We start from the raw sequence: 21,204 nt of genomic DNA on the forward strand, positions 1-21,204 counted from the left end.
GGATGTTCTTGTGCTTTGAGGAAAACAAAATGAGATCCTCCAAATACAGTCTCACTGATCACTCTGTATGCACTGTGCCCTTCCTCCATGCACAGAGGCGAGCACGGTGACATCCTACTCTGTTCTGTCCTTGAACGCGCCGTAAAAACACCTTGACTCGTATTCCTCCGGGTATAGAACGGTCACTCTGTCCAAAGGGAGACCATTCAATATGCACAAATGAATATCTTAGTTGCGCAGACAGCAATATGTTTATATAGGTTTAGATTGGGGTCTGTACGGTAGTTTCTTAATGGGGAAAGAGATTAATGTCTCTTGTTTTCATGTTAGCATTTAAGCTAGAGAGGTGGCACCAGCCAACTTGTCTGTGAGTTTATCAAATTGCACTTATTTATTAAGTTTTTTTCATTTTAATTTGAAATAATAATACTAACGTGGAAGAGTTTTACTGCGGTTATCCTTAAGATCACTTATTGTTACATCCCTACTACAGACCAATATGTATAGTGCTGAGCTGACCTGAAACATGAACATGGCCAGTTTCTCGTTGTACTCCCACTGCTTTGTGGCCGTTTCCACGTCGGCGGGAGTGGCTGGGATCGGCGAGCTGCAGCCTTGGTTCGGGAACTGCCTGTAGAACTCGGCCACCTTCTGAAGCTGCTCCCACAAGTACTTAGTTATGATCTGGGTCCATTCTAAAACGCACACACATAGAAATTATACAAATTTAAGTGGGAAATAAACACACATTCTGTGATGAACCAACGCGTGTTCCTCACCTATACAGGGATCAATCACGTGTCTCTTCTTGACTTTAGTTTCTGTGATGGCCGCATGGTAAGCACAAGTCATCTTGATCATCCACGCTGAGCGCATTACAGGGACCAAGTACTTTGCCAAGTATCCAAAAACCTCCTCCTTCTTGCTAAAAATTGGCACCTGTGACAAGAACATGTTGTATATCAGTCATAATAAAGTAAAACTCTGAAAGCACAGTACCAACTTGACAGGAAATATATTGTACATCCACAAAAGCGATTAAAGAAAAGGGCTTTGCTAGACATCGTCTCCATGATCCAGAGAACTTATCTGCTCTTTCGCTCTAAAGAAAGTAAATAATTCTTCATCGAGGCTGTCTGTACACTTCTGCTGGAATTTTTATTTTCCTAAAGGAATCAATAAAGTACCATCTCTCTATCCATCTAGCTTGTGCTTATGTAAGAAATCAACAATGCTTTTAAGGGAGTCAGACAAACGCTGTAACATTTTTAAAACTGACTCGCGACAAATCGAGTGATTTTTTTGTTGTAGTTATCGGACTCTTTTGGAGACCCTGGTACCTTACACCCCTGCTGTTTGCTTGTGACATTAAACAACATACAAACAAAAAGCAACATATGAAAGCCAACACTGTATGTCTAATTCATTTTTAACTTATTTTATTAAATCAACATAAAAAACACAAGATACACTTACAATTAGTGCACCATCCCAAAAAAACTCTCTTGTTTCCTTCTGTTATTCATATTCTGATTCCTACAATATATACAAATACACTGCAAGGAATTACAGTCCATGAAGCACACATGATTGCTTGAAAAGCTTCAACAAGCATCACCATACATAGTTCTAAATTCATCATACTCCATAATCTTACCATTTTCATTGATAATGTCATTTACAAAAATGATTCCTCTTTCAAACATATTTTTTCAAAAGAAAGGCTTTTCATCTATGACAATATTGGAGTTCATCCATATTATCTGCTAGAAAATATTCTCTTTTTTCTGGCACATAAAATTGAAAACACCACCATGAGTGGATTGTTTCCTTTATGAACCCTGCGAAGCTTCCCAGCGGACTCTCTACAAAAGGAAAATGGGAGGGCATCACTTGTAAAAACGGATACAATTTCTTTTGATACAGTACATGTTTTTCGTCCAACAGGACGCTTGTGTGCCACTCGGTGTTTAGATACACCTTTGGAACAATTGATGATTTTAAAGACAGACACATAGGCTCAAGGTTAAGACGTTTCAGGCCCCCATGTTCGTATTCATTGTACAGAACCTTTCTTTTGATCTTTTCTGGTTTGCCGTCCCAAACAAAATTCAAAGACCCTCCGCTCAATAAACCTTAAAAAAGTTTTGTGATGGAGCTGGTAATGACAACAATAAATAAATAAATTGAGGAATAATTAAAGAGTTGACAATAGATATTTTACCATACAATGTTTAGGATTTCCCTTTCCATAATTGCAGAATTTTATTCAGCTTTCTTGGTCGAATATTCTGATTTACTGGGCCTAGATCTTCCAGACTCTTTGGGACAACAACACCAAGTATTTTAAAGGCCTACTGAAACCCACTACTACCGACCACGCAGTCTGATAGTTTATATATCAATGATGAAATATTAACATTGCAACACATGCCAATACGGCCGGTTTAGTTTACTAAATTGCAATTTTAAATTTTGCGCTGAAGTATCATGCTAAAACATCGCGGTATGATGACACGTGCGCGTGACGTCACACATTGTAGAGGACATTTTGTTTTAGCAACGTTCACAGCTCTAAGTCGTCTCTTTTCATCCCATAATTCCACAGTAGTATGGATATCTGTGTTGCTGAATCTTTTGCAATCGGTTCAATGAATAATGGAGACGTCAAAGAAGAAAGCTGTAGGTGGGAAGCAGTGTATTGCGGTCGACTTGAGCAACACAAACACAGCCGGTGTTTCATTGTTGACATTACCGAAAGATGACGGTGAAGCTTTACTATGGAACAGAGCGGTCAAGCGAACACGGTTGGATTGGGCCACACACACAAAGTACAGTGTATTATGCAGCGATCATTTCGAAAGATCATGTTTCGAAGAGTGTCCCTTGCGAAGGGCAGAGATGGGCATCGCCACCACCCGTCGACTTGTGCTGAAGAAAGGTGCGGGGCCGACCTTCAGGTTGTTCAGGTACGACCACATAATCTCACTAAAACACTAGTAACACAATAAGCAGATAAGGGATTTTCCAGAATTATCCTAGTAAATTTGTCAAATAACATCTGAATCGCCCCCACTGTTTAGTCTTTTATTCTTCTTCTAGTCCTTCACTCTCACTTTCCTCATCCACGAATCTTTCATCCTCGCTCAAATTAATGGGGAAATCGTCGCTTTTTCAGTCCGAATCGCTCTCGCTGCTGGTGGCCATGATTGCAAACAATGTTCAGATGTGAGGAGCTCCACAACCCGTGACATCACGCGCATATCGTCTGCTACTTCCGGTACAGGCAAGGCTTTTTTATTAGCGACCAAAAGTTGCGAACTTTATCGTCGATGTTCTCTACTAAATCCTTTCAGCAAAAATATGGCAACATCGCGAAATGATCAAGTAGAACACATAGAATGGACCTGCTATCCCCGTTTAAATTATAAAATCTAATTTCAGTAGGTCTTTAACTGGTCCATCTGTCCACAAAACAGGCACTTTGCATTCCATTCGAAAGGACGTTCCCTTTAATTTCCGATCCTTAATATTTTACACTCATCATAATTAAGATTAAACACAGATTGCTGTGAAAATATGTCCAAAAGATTAAGAAGGTTCTGTAAACAATGAGGATTGGTGCTGATAAAGAAGCTTGTATCGTCTGAATACATTGTTATTTTACTTTTAATATTATTATTACTGATCTCTTCAATATTTCTATTCAATCCAACTTTAATCGCTAATATTTCCATAGCAATATTGAATAAGTATGGAGACAAAGGGCACCCTTGTTTTAGACCTCTTAATAGAGGTATCGTCCCAGAGATGTGTCCATTGTTGATAATTTTACAGTGTGTTTTATTATATAGCGTCTTGATCCAGTGTAATAAGGAGTTGCCAAAATTTTAAAAAAACTTAGCTTTTACAAAAAAAAACTAAATTTACTTGTTTGGCTTTACATGTTTATTGCTCCCTTTGTCTACCACAGCATCCATAAAAAATACATCCACATGCATTATGGTCTACTATGCAAAGCAGATGATCATGGATCGATAGCATTATGGCCTACTATGCAAACTAATTGAGCACATCAAAATATCAAAATGTTCATGGTGCTTATGTAAGCAATCAAAATGCTTTTGCGGGAGTGAGACCAACGCTGTGACATTTACCAGTCATGCTTTAACAAATTTTTGTGAAATCCCCCAGAAGACCGACCTCTCACTGTACAACAAAAGCATGCGAATAGAGTCAAACAAATGTGTTTACAACTTAGCGACTTTCGTTATTTGTATAGATCTAGCTAATATCCAGACCCCTCTAAATTACTGGACACTTTGAGACCCAAGCACACTAGACCACTGCTATTTGCTTGTGACATTAAAACGCACGTCAACTTGTATGTCTACATTTGTTTTGCTTTCAAGTTTATTGCTCACTTTGTCTCCCACAGCATCCAATAAAAATTACATCCACATGCATTATGGCCTACTATGCAAAGTAGACGATCACATCAATATTTCAAGATTTTTACAATAAACTGAACCTGTGTAAAAAGAAAAGACTAAAAAAACAAATTATTCTAGGATGTAATTATCTATTGTTTATTGCATAATTTAGCTAACGATGCGACTCTGCGGTAGCAATTTTATGCCACTTGCAAGAACTTTACGGCAAGAGCCGGCTGAAGCATCAATGTCAACAACATTGCACAAGCGGAGAACACAATGGAAGCTAAAGGGAAGAGGAACTCCTTTGTTTGGATTAAAAAGAGACCGAACGGTAGGCTCGTCTGCAAAACATGCCGCCGCCGAGGTCGTTGCTAGAGACTTGATGAGGTCTATTCTTTTCTTGCACTTGACGACACAACATGAACGACAAACAGCACACAGACAATGGTAAAATGTGTCCAAGTACTCACATTAAAGCATAACCGCTACGTGATGAAAAGAAAAACACACCAAAAAAAGGCACTGTCGATGACAAGCATCTCCGCAAAACCGAGGAATTCCAGACGCTATCTTTGAGTTAATTTGTTGACATGGCCCTTGTAATCAGTGTCAAAAAGAAGGACTGGTGGTCATACTTTATTTTGTATTTTTAATTGTCTTGTCCTCTTTATAAATAAAATCTAAGCTTATCTGACACATAAATATGTATATATATTATTAGGGGTGTAACGGTACACAAAAATTTCGGTCCGGTACGTACCTCGGTTTAGAGGTCACGGTTCGGTTCATTTTCGGTACAGTAAGAAAACAAAAAAATATAATTTTTTGGGTTATTTATTTACCAAATTTGTAAACAATGGCTTTATCCTTTTAACATTGGGAACACTATAATAATTCTGCCCACGTTAATCCACAATAAACTGCCTCAAGTTGTTTCTTTGATTAAATAAAATGACAAAACATTTCTTCTACATATAAAAAGTGCACCATTAAACAGTTTGAAGTCAACTCATCATGCTTGATTTATTACAGCATTTGGGAAGCCTGTAGTTGACTTTTATTATGTAAATGTTATATTTTTGTCAACATGTGATAGCAGGCACCCTGCCATTCAAAACTATGCTCGTACATTACGTATGATTAATGTAACTACAGATGAAAAACAGTACAATAGCAATAGGAGCGACTATTCATCCCTGAAATCTATGGAGTTCATGTTAGTTCATGTGAAATAAGACGGACAGGGCTTTGCTGCCTCTAACACACGCACACACGCACGCACGCACGCACGCACGCACACACACACACGCACACACGCACGCACGCACGCACGCACACACAGCAAAATGAGCTAACGTAACGCTAAAAGCTAATTAGCCTTGACATCACCTCAAGCCAGAACTATGAGCGAGCTGAACTGCAGTTTAAGTTTCTAAAATGTCAACGGGCTCATAGTGATGTTTGTAGTAGTTGTGACTGGAAAGTGTTTTTTATAATTAGGGGGAGTGTACGATGTCCGCTGCTAAACACGTCTGCTCGACAATGAAGCATTGAAAACATGCGCTCTGAATACGCACTGCTGATTGGCTGTTACATCGCTCTGAATACGCACTGCTGATTGGCCTTGTATGTAACCAATCAGATGGTTGGGTGGGCGGGACAATGCTGGGTGCTCACTGCTCAGACAGAGGCAGAAAGCAGAGCAGCTTGTTAAGACTTCAGAATACAAACTCATTCGATACACCCTCGTACCGAACCGAAACCCCCATACCGAAACGGTTCAATACAAATACACGTACCGTTACAACCCTAATATATATATATATATATATATATATATATATATATATATATATATATATATATATACTCGATATATCGCGGATTTGTCTCTGGGCAATATAGAAAAGGACTATATCGTGATATTCGAGTATACGTTCTCACGCAGTTGCTTTTAGCTGCGGGCATTAAACTGCATGCCTTTCTCCCTCTTTCTTGTCTCTCCTACTCATAGAGACTTAAAACAAGCGCACCTTCTTCCGAGTAGAGAGGTAGCGACATGGGCAACATTAGCTGTGATGCTAACGGTGTGTTGCGAATGGTAATACGAGAGAGAAGGTGCGAATCGGGTAACAAATGAAGGAACAATTAATTCCCAAGAAAAACAGCACAGGGTGCATCGTCTGGCTGTGGTTTGGCTTCAAGCGGGAATATGTTCAACATTTATGTGACAGAAGCGTTGCTACAAAAAGTAGCAGCACTGTTAATTTGTAGCATCATTTGAAAAGTCACTCGCTCGAAAATGAAGAGTGCTTCAAACTGTGCATGTCAACATCTCCGTTCAGTGCCACACCCACAAAATGCCGAAGCAAATATTTCCACATCAGCACTGTAGGACATATACTATTTGATATGCAACTCATTTTTATGTGACACTTATTGAAATATCTTGTGTGACATCATGCACAAAAGTGCACTTTATTTGTTTTAAACTATTGTAGTGGCCGTTCAATACAAAAAGTACACTTTAATTTAGTGTTGTTTTGATATGTCATCTTTGTGACATGCACACAAGTGCACTAATAGCTTTTTTAAAAATGTCTCTGACAATCTTGCACTTTCTGTTTTGGAATGACATGAATGTTTGTGCCACTGCTTGATAACTGTTTAATAAATAAGGTTTTGGTAAATTGACTTAGTTGTGAATCGTCTCTGCATGAAAGTTTAGAATGAGCATATATATTAATGCGGTATGAACAAGAATGTTTTAATCGAGACACATACAATCATCATACTGCTGAGATTATATGTATCAAGTGTTAACTCAAGGCTAAGGCAAAATATCGAGATATATATCGTGCATCGCGATATGGCCTAAAAATATCGAGATATTAAAAAAGGCCATATCGCCCAGCCCTTATATATATATATATATATATATATATATATATATATATATATATATATATATATATATATAAATATATATATATATACATATATATACAGTATATAAACATAATTTTACGAATAAATACTATGTTGTGATATATATCGTTTATCCAGTAACATATATTTGTCCATAAAAAAGATGTACTGATAAACGGTATTAATGACAGCCGCGGTAAACTCCCGATTAGCATTGCCATTTTAAATTACAATAATCGAAAAAACTTGATTATTTATGAATTGACTGGCGCTAAGTCACAAGCTTAAATGCTAACGTGAAAACAAAAAAAAACATTTCCCCTTTAAGAAAGAACATACCCCAATTTAAACTTATATAAACACATTCATTTCTGAGCAACTAAGATATTCAACTGTGCACATTGAACCTACAAGCTGTGCAGATATACTCGGAGGAAAACGAGACGGAGGTGTTTTCAAGGACCGCTGAACAGAGTAGGATGCAACAACGCCGCCAGAAATAATAACTAATGATAAAACATTTTATTTGCTGTGTGCTACAGTACAAGCCAATATTTAGAACAACAAAGGCTTAACCATTAAAACAGATGCAATAATAAGACTAAAACACTTATAAGAAACACAAAACACGCAAAATACTGTCTATGTATTTTAGTTATTTAAAGAAATGTTTTAAAAATACCGCCACAATGATAAACGTGATCATTTTGGTCATGATAACCGTGATGTGAAGTGTCCATATTGTTACATCCCTTGTACATACCACACAGCACTACTTGGTAGTCCATGTAGTTGTTTAAAGCCAGTACTTTATCTGTCAATGTCGGGATGACCGATAAAACAATATCAATATATATCGCGATGGACCGATTGCGATAACAAATGCGTTCCGTAAAACATTTGAGATTTTTTTTCTTCGTCGTCGGAAGAAATCTGAAGTTGCAAAGCAAGGTTGGTGGCATGAAGAAATGCACTCGCTATCTGGTAACCGTGAAACGCAGGAAGTGATCACTGATCGGTGGGAGTGACACGCTAACAGCCAATCAAGTATCGAGTTTGGTTGCGCCAACATGTTGTCTCGCAGTTGATTCTTTGCATGGAATGCTTAAGAACATAAACTCAAAATGAGTGCTGCAGAGAAATAAATTCTGGACAAAATAGGAAAAGTCACCTGGACTGTATGGCAGTTTTTTCATGTATTTTTTAAAACACACTGCGAGTCAGACCAATGTGGTCTGTAAATGATGCAAGGTGCTCATCCCCACCAAGACCGGTAATACCACACCATGTCACCCTTTAGAGCACAGCTATACCTCCCTGGCACTAAATCTGCAGAAAATAGTTTTTCTCAGGCTCCTCTATGTTCACATTTTCACACCATTTTATTACTATTTTATATTATTAGGCATTTCTTACGCATTCTTTGTTAATGTTAAGAGTTTATTGTTACGTCTTCTATGTGATTTTTAGAATTTGGTTTTCATTGATTGTTTTCCATGACTGTGTTGACATTTCCTTTCCTTTCTCTCTTGATTATAATCACAGGAAGGTTATACTTTAAATAAAAATGTTCACATCTCATATTTTTCTCTCGTGGTCTTTAGTTTAAATAGGTCATAAAATATCAACGATTATAGCTATATCGACCAATATAAAACACTTAAATCATGATGCAGTTTACAGCCATATTTTGAAACATACTCCTGTCCGTACTGTAACCACCAAATAGGATTTAAAATAAGTGATGTAACGGGAAAACAAACCAATTAACTGTGATTATGCAACAGTGCTAAACCAATTGTAAATCAGTCAATTGATGAGAATCCCAGAGACCTTCCTACCTTCTTTGCCAGCTGCGTGAGAGGTTTAGTCCCTGCTAAATCTGTGAACCAGTTATTGACAGAGCTCTGCGACCTCGCCGTGACAAGCCAGAAATTATCCTTCTGGTTGACTTGCGGTTTACGCTTCCCCGTATCCGCAAAGGTGTTGTAGCGCAGCTTTGCGGCAATGATGCTGCTGAAGTTGGAACTGATCTAAGGAGGAAAAAAAGATAGGTTGACAAGTAGGAATAGGTAAATTGGGTGGAATTAAGAGAAGGAGACTGTTCAGTCAAGTCAAGTCACATTGTTTCGGTTGAAGTTGACATTTTTGGCACTGCCGTGTTCATCGCCGGACACTGCTGGCTGGTTGTTGAATCCTTGCTTGACATTCAACGCAGTCAGTTCATCCTGGGAAAGCACACACACACACACACACACACACACATATATATATATATAAATATAACAAAACCATGCAACATTTGGTACTTTTGTGGAAAAATCCCATGATTTCTGCTAAGATGGCAGCCTTTTAAAGGGGTCTTATTATGATTTAACATTTTTACACACAACCTTGTGGTTGACATAACTTGCAATGGTGGTTCTTTGGTCAAAAGGTTGTGTTGTTTTTTACTAGGGATTTAACAGTATTGTAGATACCGTGGTACTGCAGTTTCAAAGTCCTGACAATAATTCCACGACATGTGACGGTGTCAAACTAAAATTTGGTAAGTGTAGTTTTTTTGCGGCAGTTTTGCTTTGGCCGGTCTGAAAATAAACTACATCTCACATAATCCTCTGTGCAGCGCGAGGCCGACAAGGTGTGGAAAAAGGTAGATGAATGGGGATGATGATTAAAAATAAAGTCAATCTCAGACCGGACCCAGTCTGAAGTGGGAAACAAAACTCCATAGCAAAGCACATACTTTTTACTGTCATATTTTTATACTTATTGTCATATTTTCTATTGTATTTCCATTTAAACACCCATTATTTACTTTTTAAATTCGATCTCAATTCTGTACACTGCTACTGGAATTAAAATTTTCCTCCGGGAACTCTCCTGAAGGAATCAAAGTACTATCTATCTATCTATCATATACATATTATGACACACAACTCAAGACTTGCAACGATGGGTTGGGTGTCGGGCATCCGACTCGAAGCTGCCAGCCACTAAGGGCGCTGCTCTATGTTCTATTATACCACGTGGGGTGAAGCATCAAAGGCGTGGGATGGGGGTAGTATGTGTGTGTGGCGTGTATTTATTATTTATTTAGATGTGTGTGTAAGCCTGCAGTGTGTCTCTGTTTCGCGACTGGTGCTCTTGCAAACGGGATAACACAGCTAGTCAGTCCAACAAAAGTCAACAACAGGTGTGTGTCCATGAGAGACAGGGAAGGAGTTTGTTGCGTCTTCGTGCACTGTCCTCCGGGAGAGTCTCGAAGCAGCAACCTTGCCATGTTGCTTGCAGCCAGGGAAAACAATCCAGATTAAAATGTTTGTGTTTGAGCGGGCAAAATAAATGTAAACTTTCACTCCTAATTGTCTCTTTCTGGTCCACAAATTCATCATATTTAACCATTAAAGCAGCAGGCGTATCCAAGATGATTTTACATTTGCAATATAGTCTAAATTCACAAAAGTCTGAGTGCCCACCGTTCTGCTCATATCCTCCAATCATTTGTGGCAGCTTTAAGATACTTTGAATAGCTGCCAGCATTTTTCAAATTTGTCGATTCATCAGAGCAATGCCTACTCCAATCAGCAGATGTCCTGTTATCACGATTCTGAATAGGTAGATTTCTTCAACGTCCTCGACTGAAAGGGTAACCAGGCACGCGACTTTCTTCTCCCAAGAGTCCGTCGAGTGTCCAGCAACCAGCGTTCCGTAAGGACTGACAGGTTCCCCCAAACCTGAGATCTTGTCAATTTTGTTGATAGGAAAGTTGATCGATTCCATTGTTTAGATTTTAGAGAGCAGTGCCAAAAAAATTTTCCATTTCCTAAACATTTAATCAAAATCCATCCATAACTTATTGAGTTATTAGTGCTAACAAACAGACAAACCCTAGCAAAAACATAGTTATTTTGGTAGAGGTAATAAAGTCTGCGTACTGCAAAGCAAAGCGCTACCTACGTCTCGAGCGTTTCTGGTACGCAGAGCCGTTCACAAGTTCTATTTTGGTTTCATCTGACCACATGACATTCTCCCAATCCTCTGCTGTATCATCCATGTATCCATTTTGGTATAAACTCAACTTGTCGTATTTGGAGAAAGACGAATACTGAGTTGCATCCCAAGAACACCATAGCTACTGTGAAGCATGGGGGTGGAAACATCATGCTTTGGGGCTGTTTTTCTGCTAAGGGGACAGGACGATTGATCCGTGTTAAGGAAAGAATGAATGGGGCCATGTATCGTGAGATTTTGAGCCAAAACCTCCTTCCATCAGTGAGAGCTTTGAATGGTTGACCAAATACTTATGTTCCACCATAATTTACAAATAAATTATTTAAAATTCCTACAATGTGAATTCCTCGATTTTTTTTCACATTGTCTCTCACAGTTGAAGTGTACCTATGATGAAAATTACAGACCTCTGTCATCATTTTAAGTGGAAGAACTTGCACAATCGGTGGCTGACTAAATACTTTTTGCCCCACTGTATATGTCCAGGATCTAGCATTGGAGAGATACATACTCTGTAGAGCAGAGGTAGAGAACCTAGGGCTCTAGAGCCAGATGTGGCTCTTTTGATGACTGCAAAGGCTCTCAGATAAATCTTAGCTGACATTGCTTAACACGATAAGTAATGAATAATTACGCTGGTAATCACAGTGTTAAAAATAACGTTCAAAACATAAAACATTCTCATGCATTTTAATCCATCCATCAGTTTTCTACCGCACCTGTTCTAGAAGTCGCATTAATGGTAAGAAATATTTCATTTATTACTGGTTGGCTTCAGAATAACAATGTTATCAAAAATAATAAGAAACGTATTATATTCTAAAAATGTTGGTCTTACTTAAAAATGCACCCATTTAGTTGTAATTAGTGTTAAAAAATATTATATGGCTCTCACCGAAATACATTTTAAAATATTTGGCTTTCATGGCTCTCTCAGCCAAAAAGGTTCCCGACCCCTGCTGTAGAGGTTTAACCTGAGCGTAGAGTACCAGACTGGCAGCTGGGCTTCCTTCCTTTCCCTCCTCCGCCCGCATAGTCTCCTTGTCGTGCCGACAACAAACCACGGGTGAGCCCCGCTGGTCACGCTATATAATCTGAGCTGTTGTGTTGTGGTGAAAGTCACTTAAAAACACCAATGTCTGTAAGGTCCGACAGTGCAAAATAAAACCTAAAAAAAATTACAAAACATGGCTGCCGGGTCAGGGACTAAGGTTTACTCAGCGTGAAGGGGCATGGTGAGGAGGGGTTCATTTGCATCTACTGTAAAAACAGCCTTTCTGAAAACTACCTATTGGAGGGCCAAAAAGTAGCTTGAAGATGGTATGTAAAACATAATCGATGCAAATATTTCACACAAAAAAAACAACACAATTACATGTTATGTAAACCACGAGTAGGTGTTTTGAATATCCATCTATCTTCTTCCGCTTATCCGAGGTTGGGTAGCGGGGACAGCAACCTAAGCAGGAAGCCCAGACTTCCCTCTCCCCACCCACTTCGTCCCGCTCCTCCAGGTGGATCCTGAGATGTTCCCAGGCCTACCGGGAGACATAGTCTTCCCAACGTGCTCTAGGTCTTCCCGTGGCCTCTTACCGGTCGGGAGGCGTTCGGGTGGCATCCTGACCAGATGCCCGAACCACCTCATCTGGCTCCTCTCGATGTGGAGAAGCAGCGGTTTTACTTTGAGCTCACCCCGGATGACAGAGCTTCTCACCCTATCTCTAAGGGAGAGACCCGCCACCCGGCGGAGGAAACTCGTTTCGGCCCGCTTGTACCCGTGATCTTGTCCTTTCAGTCATAACCCAAAGCTCATGACCATAGGTGAGGATGGGAACGTAGATCGGCCGGTAAATTGAGAGCTTTGCCTTCCGGCTCAGCTCCTTCTTCACCACAACAGATCGATACAGCGTCCACATTCCACGATCCACTCTTCCCTCACCCGTGAACAAGACTCCGAGGTACTTGAACTCCTCCACTTGGAGCAAGGTCGCCTCCCCGACCCGGAGATGGCCCTCCACCCTTTTCCGGGCGAGAAGCATGAACTCGGACGTGCTAAATCTCATATAAATATAGAAAATAAATTATAATATCACCCCTTCATGGAAGGCAGGATTGTTTCAAAAACATTTTGGGAAGGCCTCCACGGTTTGACCTCAAATGTTCAAGAATTATGCAGATCCCAAATACACAACAGGTAAAACGAGTGGGTTTTGCATAATAAAGCCTCTATAAAACTTAGCATATGATATTGTACTTCTTTTGTTCAACACTATGGTTTCCTTTTTAGATTGATGCCACTCAAAACTTAGCAACAGAGTTATCATTTAGGACAAACTGCAGAGAATAGATCAGCATTCAATCCAGTTTCCATTAGCATGTACACTGGATATACACTGTATTGCCAAAAGTATTTGGCCACCCATCCCAATGATCAGAATCAGGCGTCCTAATCACTTTGCGTAGTCACAGGTGTATACAATCAAGCATTTAGGCATGGTGACTGTTTCTACAAATATTTGTGAAAGAATGGGCCGCTCTCAGTGATTTCCAGCGTCATAGGATGCCACCTGTGCAACAAATCCAGTCGTGAAATGTCCTCGCTCCTAAATATTCCAAAGTCAACTGTGGGCTTTATTATAAGAAAATGGAAGAGTTTGGGAACAACAGCAACTCAGCCACCAAGTGGTAGGCCACGTAAACTGACAGAGAGGGGTCAGCGGATGCTGAAGCGCATTGTGCAAAGACTTTCTGCACAGTCAGTTGCTACAGAGCTCCAAACTTCATGTGACCTTCCAATTAGCCCATGTACAGTACGCAGAGAGCTTCATGGAATGGGTTTCCATGGCCGAGCGGCTACATCTAAGCCATACATCCCCAAGTCCAATGCAAAGCGTCGGATGCAGTGGTGTAAAGCATGTCGCCATTGGACTGTAGAGCAGTGGAGACGCGTTCTCTAGTGATGAATCACACTTTTCCATCTGGCAATCTGAAGGACGGGTCTGGGTTTGGAGGTTGCCAGGAGAACGGTACATTTCGGACTGCATTGTGCCGAAGTGTGTGGAGGAGGAATTATTACAGTGCGGAAACATGACCACATCACACCAACTCTCAAATCCCTTCACTGGCTTCCTGTTCCACTCAGGCTTGAATTCAAAATCTCCGTACTAACTCACCAATGCCTCCATGGAAATGCCCCCCTCTACCTCAAATAACTGCTCACCCTCAAATCATTCACACGACACCTCCGCTCCAAACAGGCTAACGTCCTTCAACCTCCACGGACAAAGCTACGAACAATGGGAGACCGGGCTTTCTGCTCCGCTGTTCCCAGTCAGTGGAACGCTCTTCCTGACCACCTGAGGGCACCTCAGACTGTGGATGTTTTTAAAAAAGGCTTAAAAACCCATCTTTTTAAAAAAGCCTTGTTATAGACATGCATGCTAGTTCTAGCTATTGGGCTGTTTCTAGTTTTATATTTTATTTATTTTTATTATATTTTTATTATTATTATTATTACTATTTTTTACACTGTGGCAATTTCAGGTTGTTTGCTCAATGTAAAGTGCTTTTTTAAATATAAAATCTATTATTATGGTGTTGGGTTGTTTTTTGGGAATTGGGCTTGGGCCTTTAGTTCCAGTGAAAGGAACTTTGAATGCTCCAGGATACCAAAACATTTTGAACAATTCCATGCTCCCAACCTTGCAGGAACAGTTTTGAGCGAACCCCTTCCTCTTCCAACATGACTGTGCACCTGTGCACAAAGCAAGGTCCATAAAGACATGGATGACACAGTCTGGTGTGGATGAACTTGACTGGCCTGCACAGAGTCCTGACCTGAACCCGATAGAACACCTTTGGGATGAATTAGAACATCAGTGTGTGACCTCACCAATACCCTTTTGGAAGAATGGTGGAATATTCCTATAAACACACTCCGCAACCTTGTGGACAGCCTTCCCAGAAGAGTTGAAGCTGTAATAGCTGCAAAAGGAAAGACCGACATCATATTGAACCCTATGGGTTAGGAATGGGATGGCACTCCTAGTTCATACGTATACATATATAGCATATAAGTCAGTGGTTCTTAACCTGGGTTCGATCGAACCCTAGGGGTTCGGTGATTCGGCCTCAGGAGTTCGGCAGAGGTCAAAACACACCCGACTCATCGTCTCAATAAAAACTTCTCCCTATCGGCGTATTACGGATACGGCAACAGCAGAAGTAACACTGATTTGCAGGTGTGTAATTTGTTGTGAGTTTATGCACTGTGCTGGTTTTGTTGTTTGAACAAGGTGATGTTCATGCACGGTTCATTTTGTGCACCAGTAAAAAAACATGGTAACACTTTAGTATGGGGAATATATTCACCATTAATTAGTGGCTTATTAACATGCAAATTAGTAACATATTGGCTCTTAACTAGTCATCATAACGTACTTATTAATGCCTTATTCGGCATAGCTTCATTATAACCCTAACCCTTTAACCCTAACCTTAACCAAATAACTCTAAATTAAGTCTTTGTTACTTAGAATATGTTCCCTTAGTGTCGAAAAACCTTCTAAGTTAAGTCTTTGTTACTTAGAATATGTTCTCCATACTAAAGTGTTACCAAAACACATAACTTTGTCTTGAATTTGAAAAAAACACATTTTATTTTTCACTAAGAAGGGTTCGATGAATGCGCATATGTTCGGTACCTCCAACAAGGTTTAGAACCACTGGTATAAGTGAAATAAAAAAAAAAGGATCCGGCTTTGCATGTTTAAACAACTGAACTGACGCACGACAGTATGTGACGTATGTAAGAAGGCAGGCTTGTTTTACGTCTCTGTGAGAAGGTGAGACGAGAAGGAGTGAGAAACGCTTGTAGTGTAATGCCGGCAGCTAAAAGCAACTGCGTGAGAACGTATACTCGAATATTACGATATAGTCATTTTTAGGGAAGCATCGAATAATCGGTAACCGAATATATTCGGCCGAATATGGCAAAAAAAGCCACATTCGGCCTTCGGTGGAATAAGTTAAATGCAAGGCCGAATAGTGGCGTGTGACGCGATGACGCAATTTTTGGACGCGGTGACGCAATCAACCAACATGCAGTGACGCGGTGACGTTGTAACCCGGCGCCTTCGGAAAAATGTCAGCAGTGTGGAGATATTTTAAAGTGTCGGAAAGTGACAAAAGTATTGCAGTTTGCAACGAATGTTCAGCCAAACTGTCCGGAGGAAGTGCCTCGTGGCCGACGTCTTTGAGAGGACGAAAAAGTTTGCGACTGACAGTGCCAAAGCAAACGGAATTACAAAGAAGGTAATGGAGTTTATGGCTTTGGATGATCAACCGTTTAGTGTTGTGGAGGACATTGGCTTTCGGAGACTAGTGGAGCACATTGAGCCCCGTTACACGATACCGAGCAGACGGTATTTCTCTGATGTGTGTTCTTTACATTGTGTGTGTGCTGTTTACATTATTAGCCTGTTGTGTAGGCTACCTATATAAGTGTATGACGTTACAAGCACACACTTAATTGAGATTTACTTGAGCCTTCTGTTTACATTATTAGTCTATCTACTGTAGCTAAGCAGACTTTTGCCAAAAGGACAATAATTCATTTGTTGTGGGTTTATCCACTTTAATGCACTTTATTTTTTTTTTTGGAATGCATGTTTTGTTTGAAGGCCTAATATAAATGAAAAACGTTGTGCTTTTTTGGAAAAGCAAAGGCTACTGGAATATTAAACAAAATGTCAATATTCAATAAAAAATTACTTTATTTAAAAAACATGTCTAAAAATGTAATCTAGGCTATTTATGCAATATAAAAAAATTGTGAAAAGCTGCATTCATTATTCGGTATTCAGTATTCTGCCAAGCGTTTAAATTTTATTCAGCTTCGGCCACAAATTTTCATTTCGGTGCATCCCTAGTCATTTTCTATATCGCACAAGAGACAAACCCGCGATATATCGTTTATATCGATATATCGCCCAGCCCTACTCCAGGATACCAAAACATTTTGGACAATTCTTCGCTCCCAACCTTACGGGAACAGTTTGGAGCGGGCTGTAACGACAAATTTCTTCCCGCCTACAAAAACCTTCCCCCCCATTTACTTCCGGGGTCATGATTAATACAGACATTTTGTTAACGCTATATTACAAAAATATAACGCTATATTATAAAAATACAGATGTTTTGTTAACGCTATATTATAAAAAATAAAATTAAAAAAACAATTTACACACACAAGCTATGGGATAACACATTTACTTCCGGGGTCACGTTTCCTCTTACGTCAGCGGTGTCAAACTCAAATACAGAGTGGACCAAAATTCTAAACTGAACAAAGCCGCGGGCCACAGTTGAACAACTTAACCTTTTAATAAGGACCCAAACAAGTTTTGCATTAAATATTGAAAAAGCAAGACTTATATAACTTTATAGTGACATGCAAAATCGAGTTTTGTTGGTAGCGGGGGTGTATATTGTAGCGTCCCGGAAGAGTTAGTGCTGCAAGGGGTTCTGGGCATTTGTTCTGTTGTGTTTATGTTGTGTTACCGTCCGGATGTCATTCTTGTTTGGTGTGGGTTCACAGTGTGGTGTAACAGTGTTAAAGTTGTTTATACGGCCACCCTCAGTGTGACCTGTATGGCTGTTGACCAAGAATGCCTCGCATTCACTTGTGTGTGTGTAGAAGCCGCATATATTACGTGACTGGGCCGGCACGCTGTTTGTATGGAGGACAAGCGGACGTGACGACAGGTTGTGGAGGATGCTAAAAGCAGTACCTTTAAGGCACGCCCCCAATATTGTTGTCCGGGTGGAAATTCGGGAGAATGGTTGCCCCGGGAGATTTTCGGGGGGGGGCACTGAAATTCGGGATTCTCCTGGAAAAATCGGGAGGGTTGGCAAGTATGAGAATTAGCGTTGAATGCGGTGATACAGCGGCACTGCCACTGTATAATACCGGCGGGCCAGCTCTAATGTTAATTTATTATTGCCTCAAGGGCCAAATGAAATTACACTGCGGGCCAAATTTGGCCCGCGGGCCAGAGTTTGACACCCATGTCTTACGTCATCCCGTAGCTTGTGTTTGTAAATTGTTTTTTTCAGTTTTGAAATTTTTTTTATAATATAGCATTAACAAAATGTCTGTATTTTTATAATATAGCATTTTATTTTTATAATATAGCTTTAACAAATTATCTGTATTAATCATGACCCTGGAAATAAATGGGGGGGGGGAAGGTTTTTGTAGAGGGAAGAAATTTGGCGTGACAGGGCCCCTTCCTCTTCCAACATGACTGTGAACCAGTGCACAAAGCAAGGTACATGAAAACATGGATGACATAGTCTGGTGTGGATTAACTTGACTGGCCTGCACAGAGTCCTTACCTGAACCCGATAGAACACCTTTGGGATGAGTTACAACATCAGTGCGTGACCTCACCAATACTCTTTTGGAAGAATGGTGGAATGTTCCTATAAACACACTACACAACCTTGTGGACAGCCTTCCCAGAAGAGTCGAAGCTGTAATAGCTACAAAAGGTGGACTGACGTCATATTGAACCCTATGGGTTAGGAATGGGATGGCACTTCAAGTTCATACATATACATATATAGTGTATAAGTGAAATAAAAAAGGAGCTCACTGAACTTTTTAAATCCCCCCCACCTCCCCAGACGAACGCATTTTTGCTGGCATAACAACAACGTCACTCCAAAGTGTTTCACCTTCGTTGCTAAAATAGCAAAGTCTTCTGTCTATTCAACAATCGCAGTATTTCGAGTGACAAGTCCCGTCAAAGGTGTTGTTCATTGTTGTTATTGCCGGGCCCTGCTCGCCTGCTGCTCCCGGCTAGCTCACACCAGGCTAGCCGCCGCCAGCTAGCGGAGAGAAGCCTCTTCGCTCGGCAACTTTCCCTTAAAACTGACTTTTAGGTGCACATGTTGGAGGGGAGTCTCACCTCTTTCTGTTTGGGGTCTTGCGGATAAACATCCGGAGGCCCGAGCCGGGGCCGCTTTAGTGGCCGGTGTTCGTAGCTGAGTATTCCAAAGGCAGCCATCATCCAGCGGCATCACAGCCAGACCTGCCCGCTACTCTCAGCACCACCATAAGCACTTCCGGTACGATACCGGCACTTCAAAATAAAATGATTAGTTGATAAAGAACAGGGACCTTTTTTGACCAACCATCAATAAAGGTACAACAGTGATTTTTATTTTTTTTAACAGTATTCTGGTTGGTTTACATACTGAAGGTCTACGTACAGTATATTTATGTTTTATGTCATTACTGTATAAGTGACAGTCTAAGCAAGGTTTAGTTTTTGGGTTTTTTTGTGTTCCTTTTTCGGGTGGATGTTTGTTTTTTTCTCTTCTATGTATAAGTATTGTTATTTCTATTTTAGCTTTATTTGATTTGATTTAATTTATTTCTCTTTTTAAAAAAAAAGTTTATTGCTGTTTTTCTGTTCTGTTCATCTCTGTCTAAACATTAATTAAAAAAAATCAAACACTAAGGACAGGGGTCTCAAACTCAATTTACCTGGGGGCCACTGGATGTAAAGTCTGGGTGAGGCCGCAAGAAAAGATTTCTTTAAAAAAAAATTTTTTTTGTCTGTGCAAATAATAACTTAGATGTGCTTTTCTGAACACTCAAAGCGCTCACAGAGAAGTGGGACCCATCATTCATTCACACCTGGTGGTGGTAAGCTACATCAGTAGCCACAGCTGCCCTGGGGTAGACTGACAGAAGCGTGGCGGCCAGTTTGCGTCATTTATTCACCAGTGTGAGTGGCACCGGGGGCAAAGAGTGAAGTGTCCTGCCCATTGACACAACGGCAGCGATTTTTTTGGATGTCAATAGGTGGGAAGCTAACCTGCAACCCTCAGGTTTCTGGCCGGCCGCTCTACCCACTACGCCATGGGTGTCAAACTCTGGCCCGCGGGCCAAATTTGGCCCGCCATACAATTTAATTTGGCCCTTGAGGCAATATCAAATTAACATTAGAGCTGGCCCGCCGGTGTTATACAGCGGCCGCAACACTGCATTCGCCGCAAATACTCCTACTTGCCAACGCTCCGGATTTTCCAACCATTCTCCCGAATTTCTCCAGATTTCCACCGTGACAACAATATTGGGGGCATGCCTAAAAGGCACTGCCTTTAGCGTTGTCTACAATATGTTGTCACGACCGCTTTTCCTCAATACAAACAGCGTGCCGGACAAGTCATATAACATATGCGACTTATACACACACTTAAGTGAATGCCATGCATACTTGCTCAACAGCCATACAGGTCATACTGAGGGTGGCAGTATAAACAACTTTAACACTGTTACAAATATGCGCCGCACTGTGAACCCACACCAAACAAGAATGACAAACACATTTCGGGAGAACATCTGCACCGTAACACAACATAGACACAACAGAACAAATACCCACCACCTCTTGCAGCACTAACTCCTCCAGGACACTACAATATGCACCTAACCCTACCCCACACCCCCAACCCCACCCATCGCATTGTTATTTTATTTTAAGAATTATTAGCCAGTGGAAAAATGTAATGTTGATATTTACCTCAGAAGGCTGCAAATAGAAAAGAGGCATTAAATGTTTTATTTAAATTGTATTTATTTCACCATTGATGTTTTTTGTTTGTTTTTTGAAAGTTGATTTTGCACTATTAAGTTATATAAGTATTGCTTGTTCCATGTTCAGTGGTAAAGCAAATCAGTGTAGCAAACTGAGCAATAATTAACATTTTATTCATGCACTTTATATTGCTACTTCCAGGCTTGCATGTTTGA

General features: G+C 40.3%; 1 protein-coding gene across 2 annotated transcripts in view; it reads right to left on the bottom strand.

Annotated features, from left to right (window-relative positions):
- Positions 1 to 19,510, bottom strand: part of med12 (mediator complex subunit 12) — a 74,790-nt gene extending 55,280 nt beyond the window's left edge. For both annotated transcript variants that reach the window (XM_061892123.1, XM_061892122.1), the window contains exons 1-5: positions 19,352 to 19,510; positions 9,488 to 9,592; positions 9,206 to 9,397; positions 780 to 939; positions 520 to 695 (exon numbers count right to left, since the gene is read on the bottom strand). In XM_061892123.1, the coding sequence (XP_061748107.1) occupies positions 520 to 695; positions 780 to 939; positions 9,206 to 9,397; positions 9,488 to 9,592; positions 19,352 to 19,453 (735 nt within the window). In that variant the 5' untranslated portion in view covers positions 19,454 to 19,510. The remainder of the gene's footprint in view (positions 1 to 519; positions 696 to 779; positions 940 to 9,205; positions 9,398 to 9,487; positions 9,593 to 19,351) is intronic.
- Positions 19,511 to 21,204: the final 1,694 nt, after the last annotated feature.

The sequence above is a fragment of the Nerophis ophidion genome, linkage group LG29 (genome assembly GCF_033978795.1).
Source record: "Nerophis ophidion isolate RoL-2023_Sa linkage group LG29, RoL_Noph_v1.0, whole genome shotgun sequence".
In the NCBI taxonomy this organism is placed as follows: domain Eukaryota; kingdom Metazoa; phylum Chordata; class Actinopteri; order Syngnathiformes; family Syngnathidae; genus Nerophis; species Nerophis ophidion.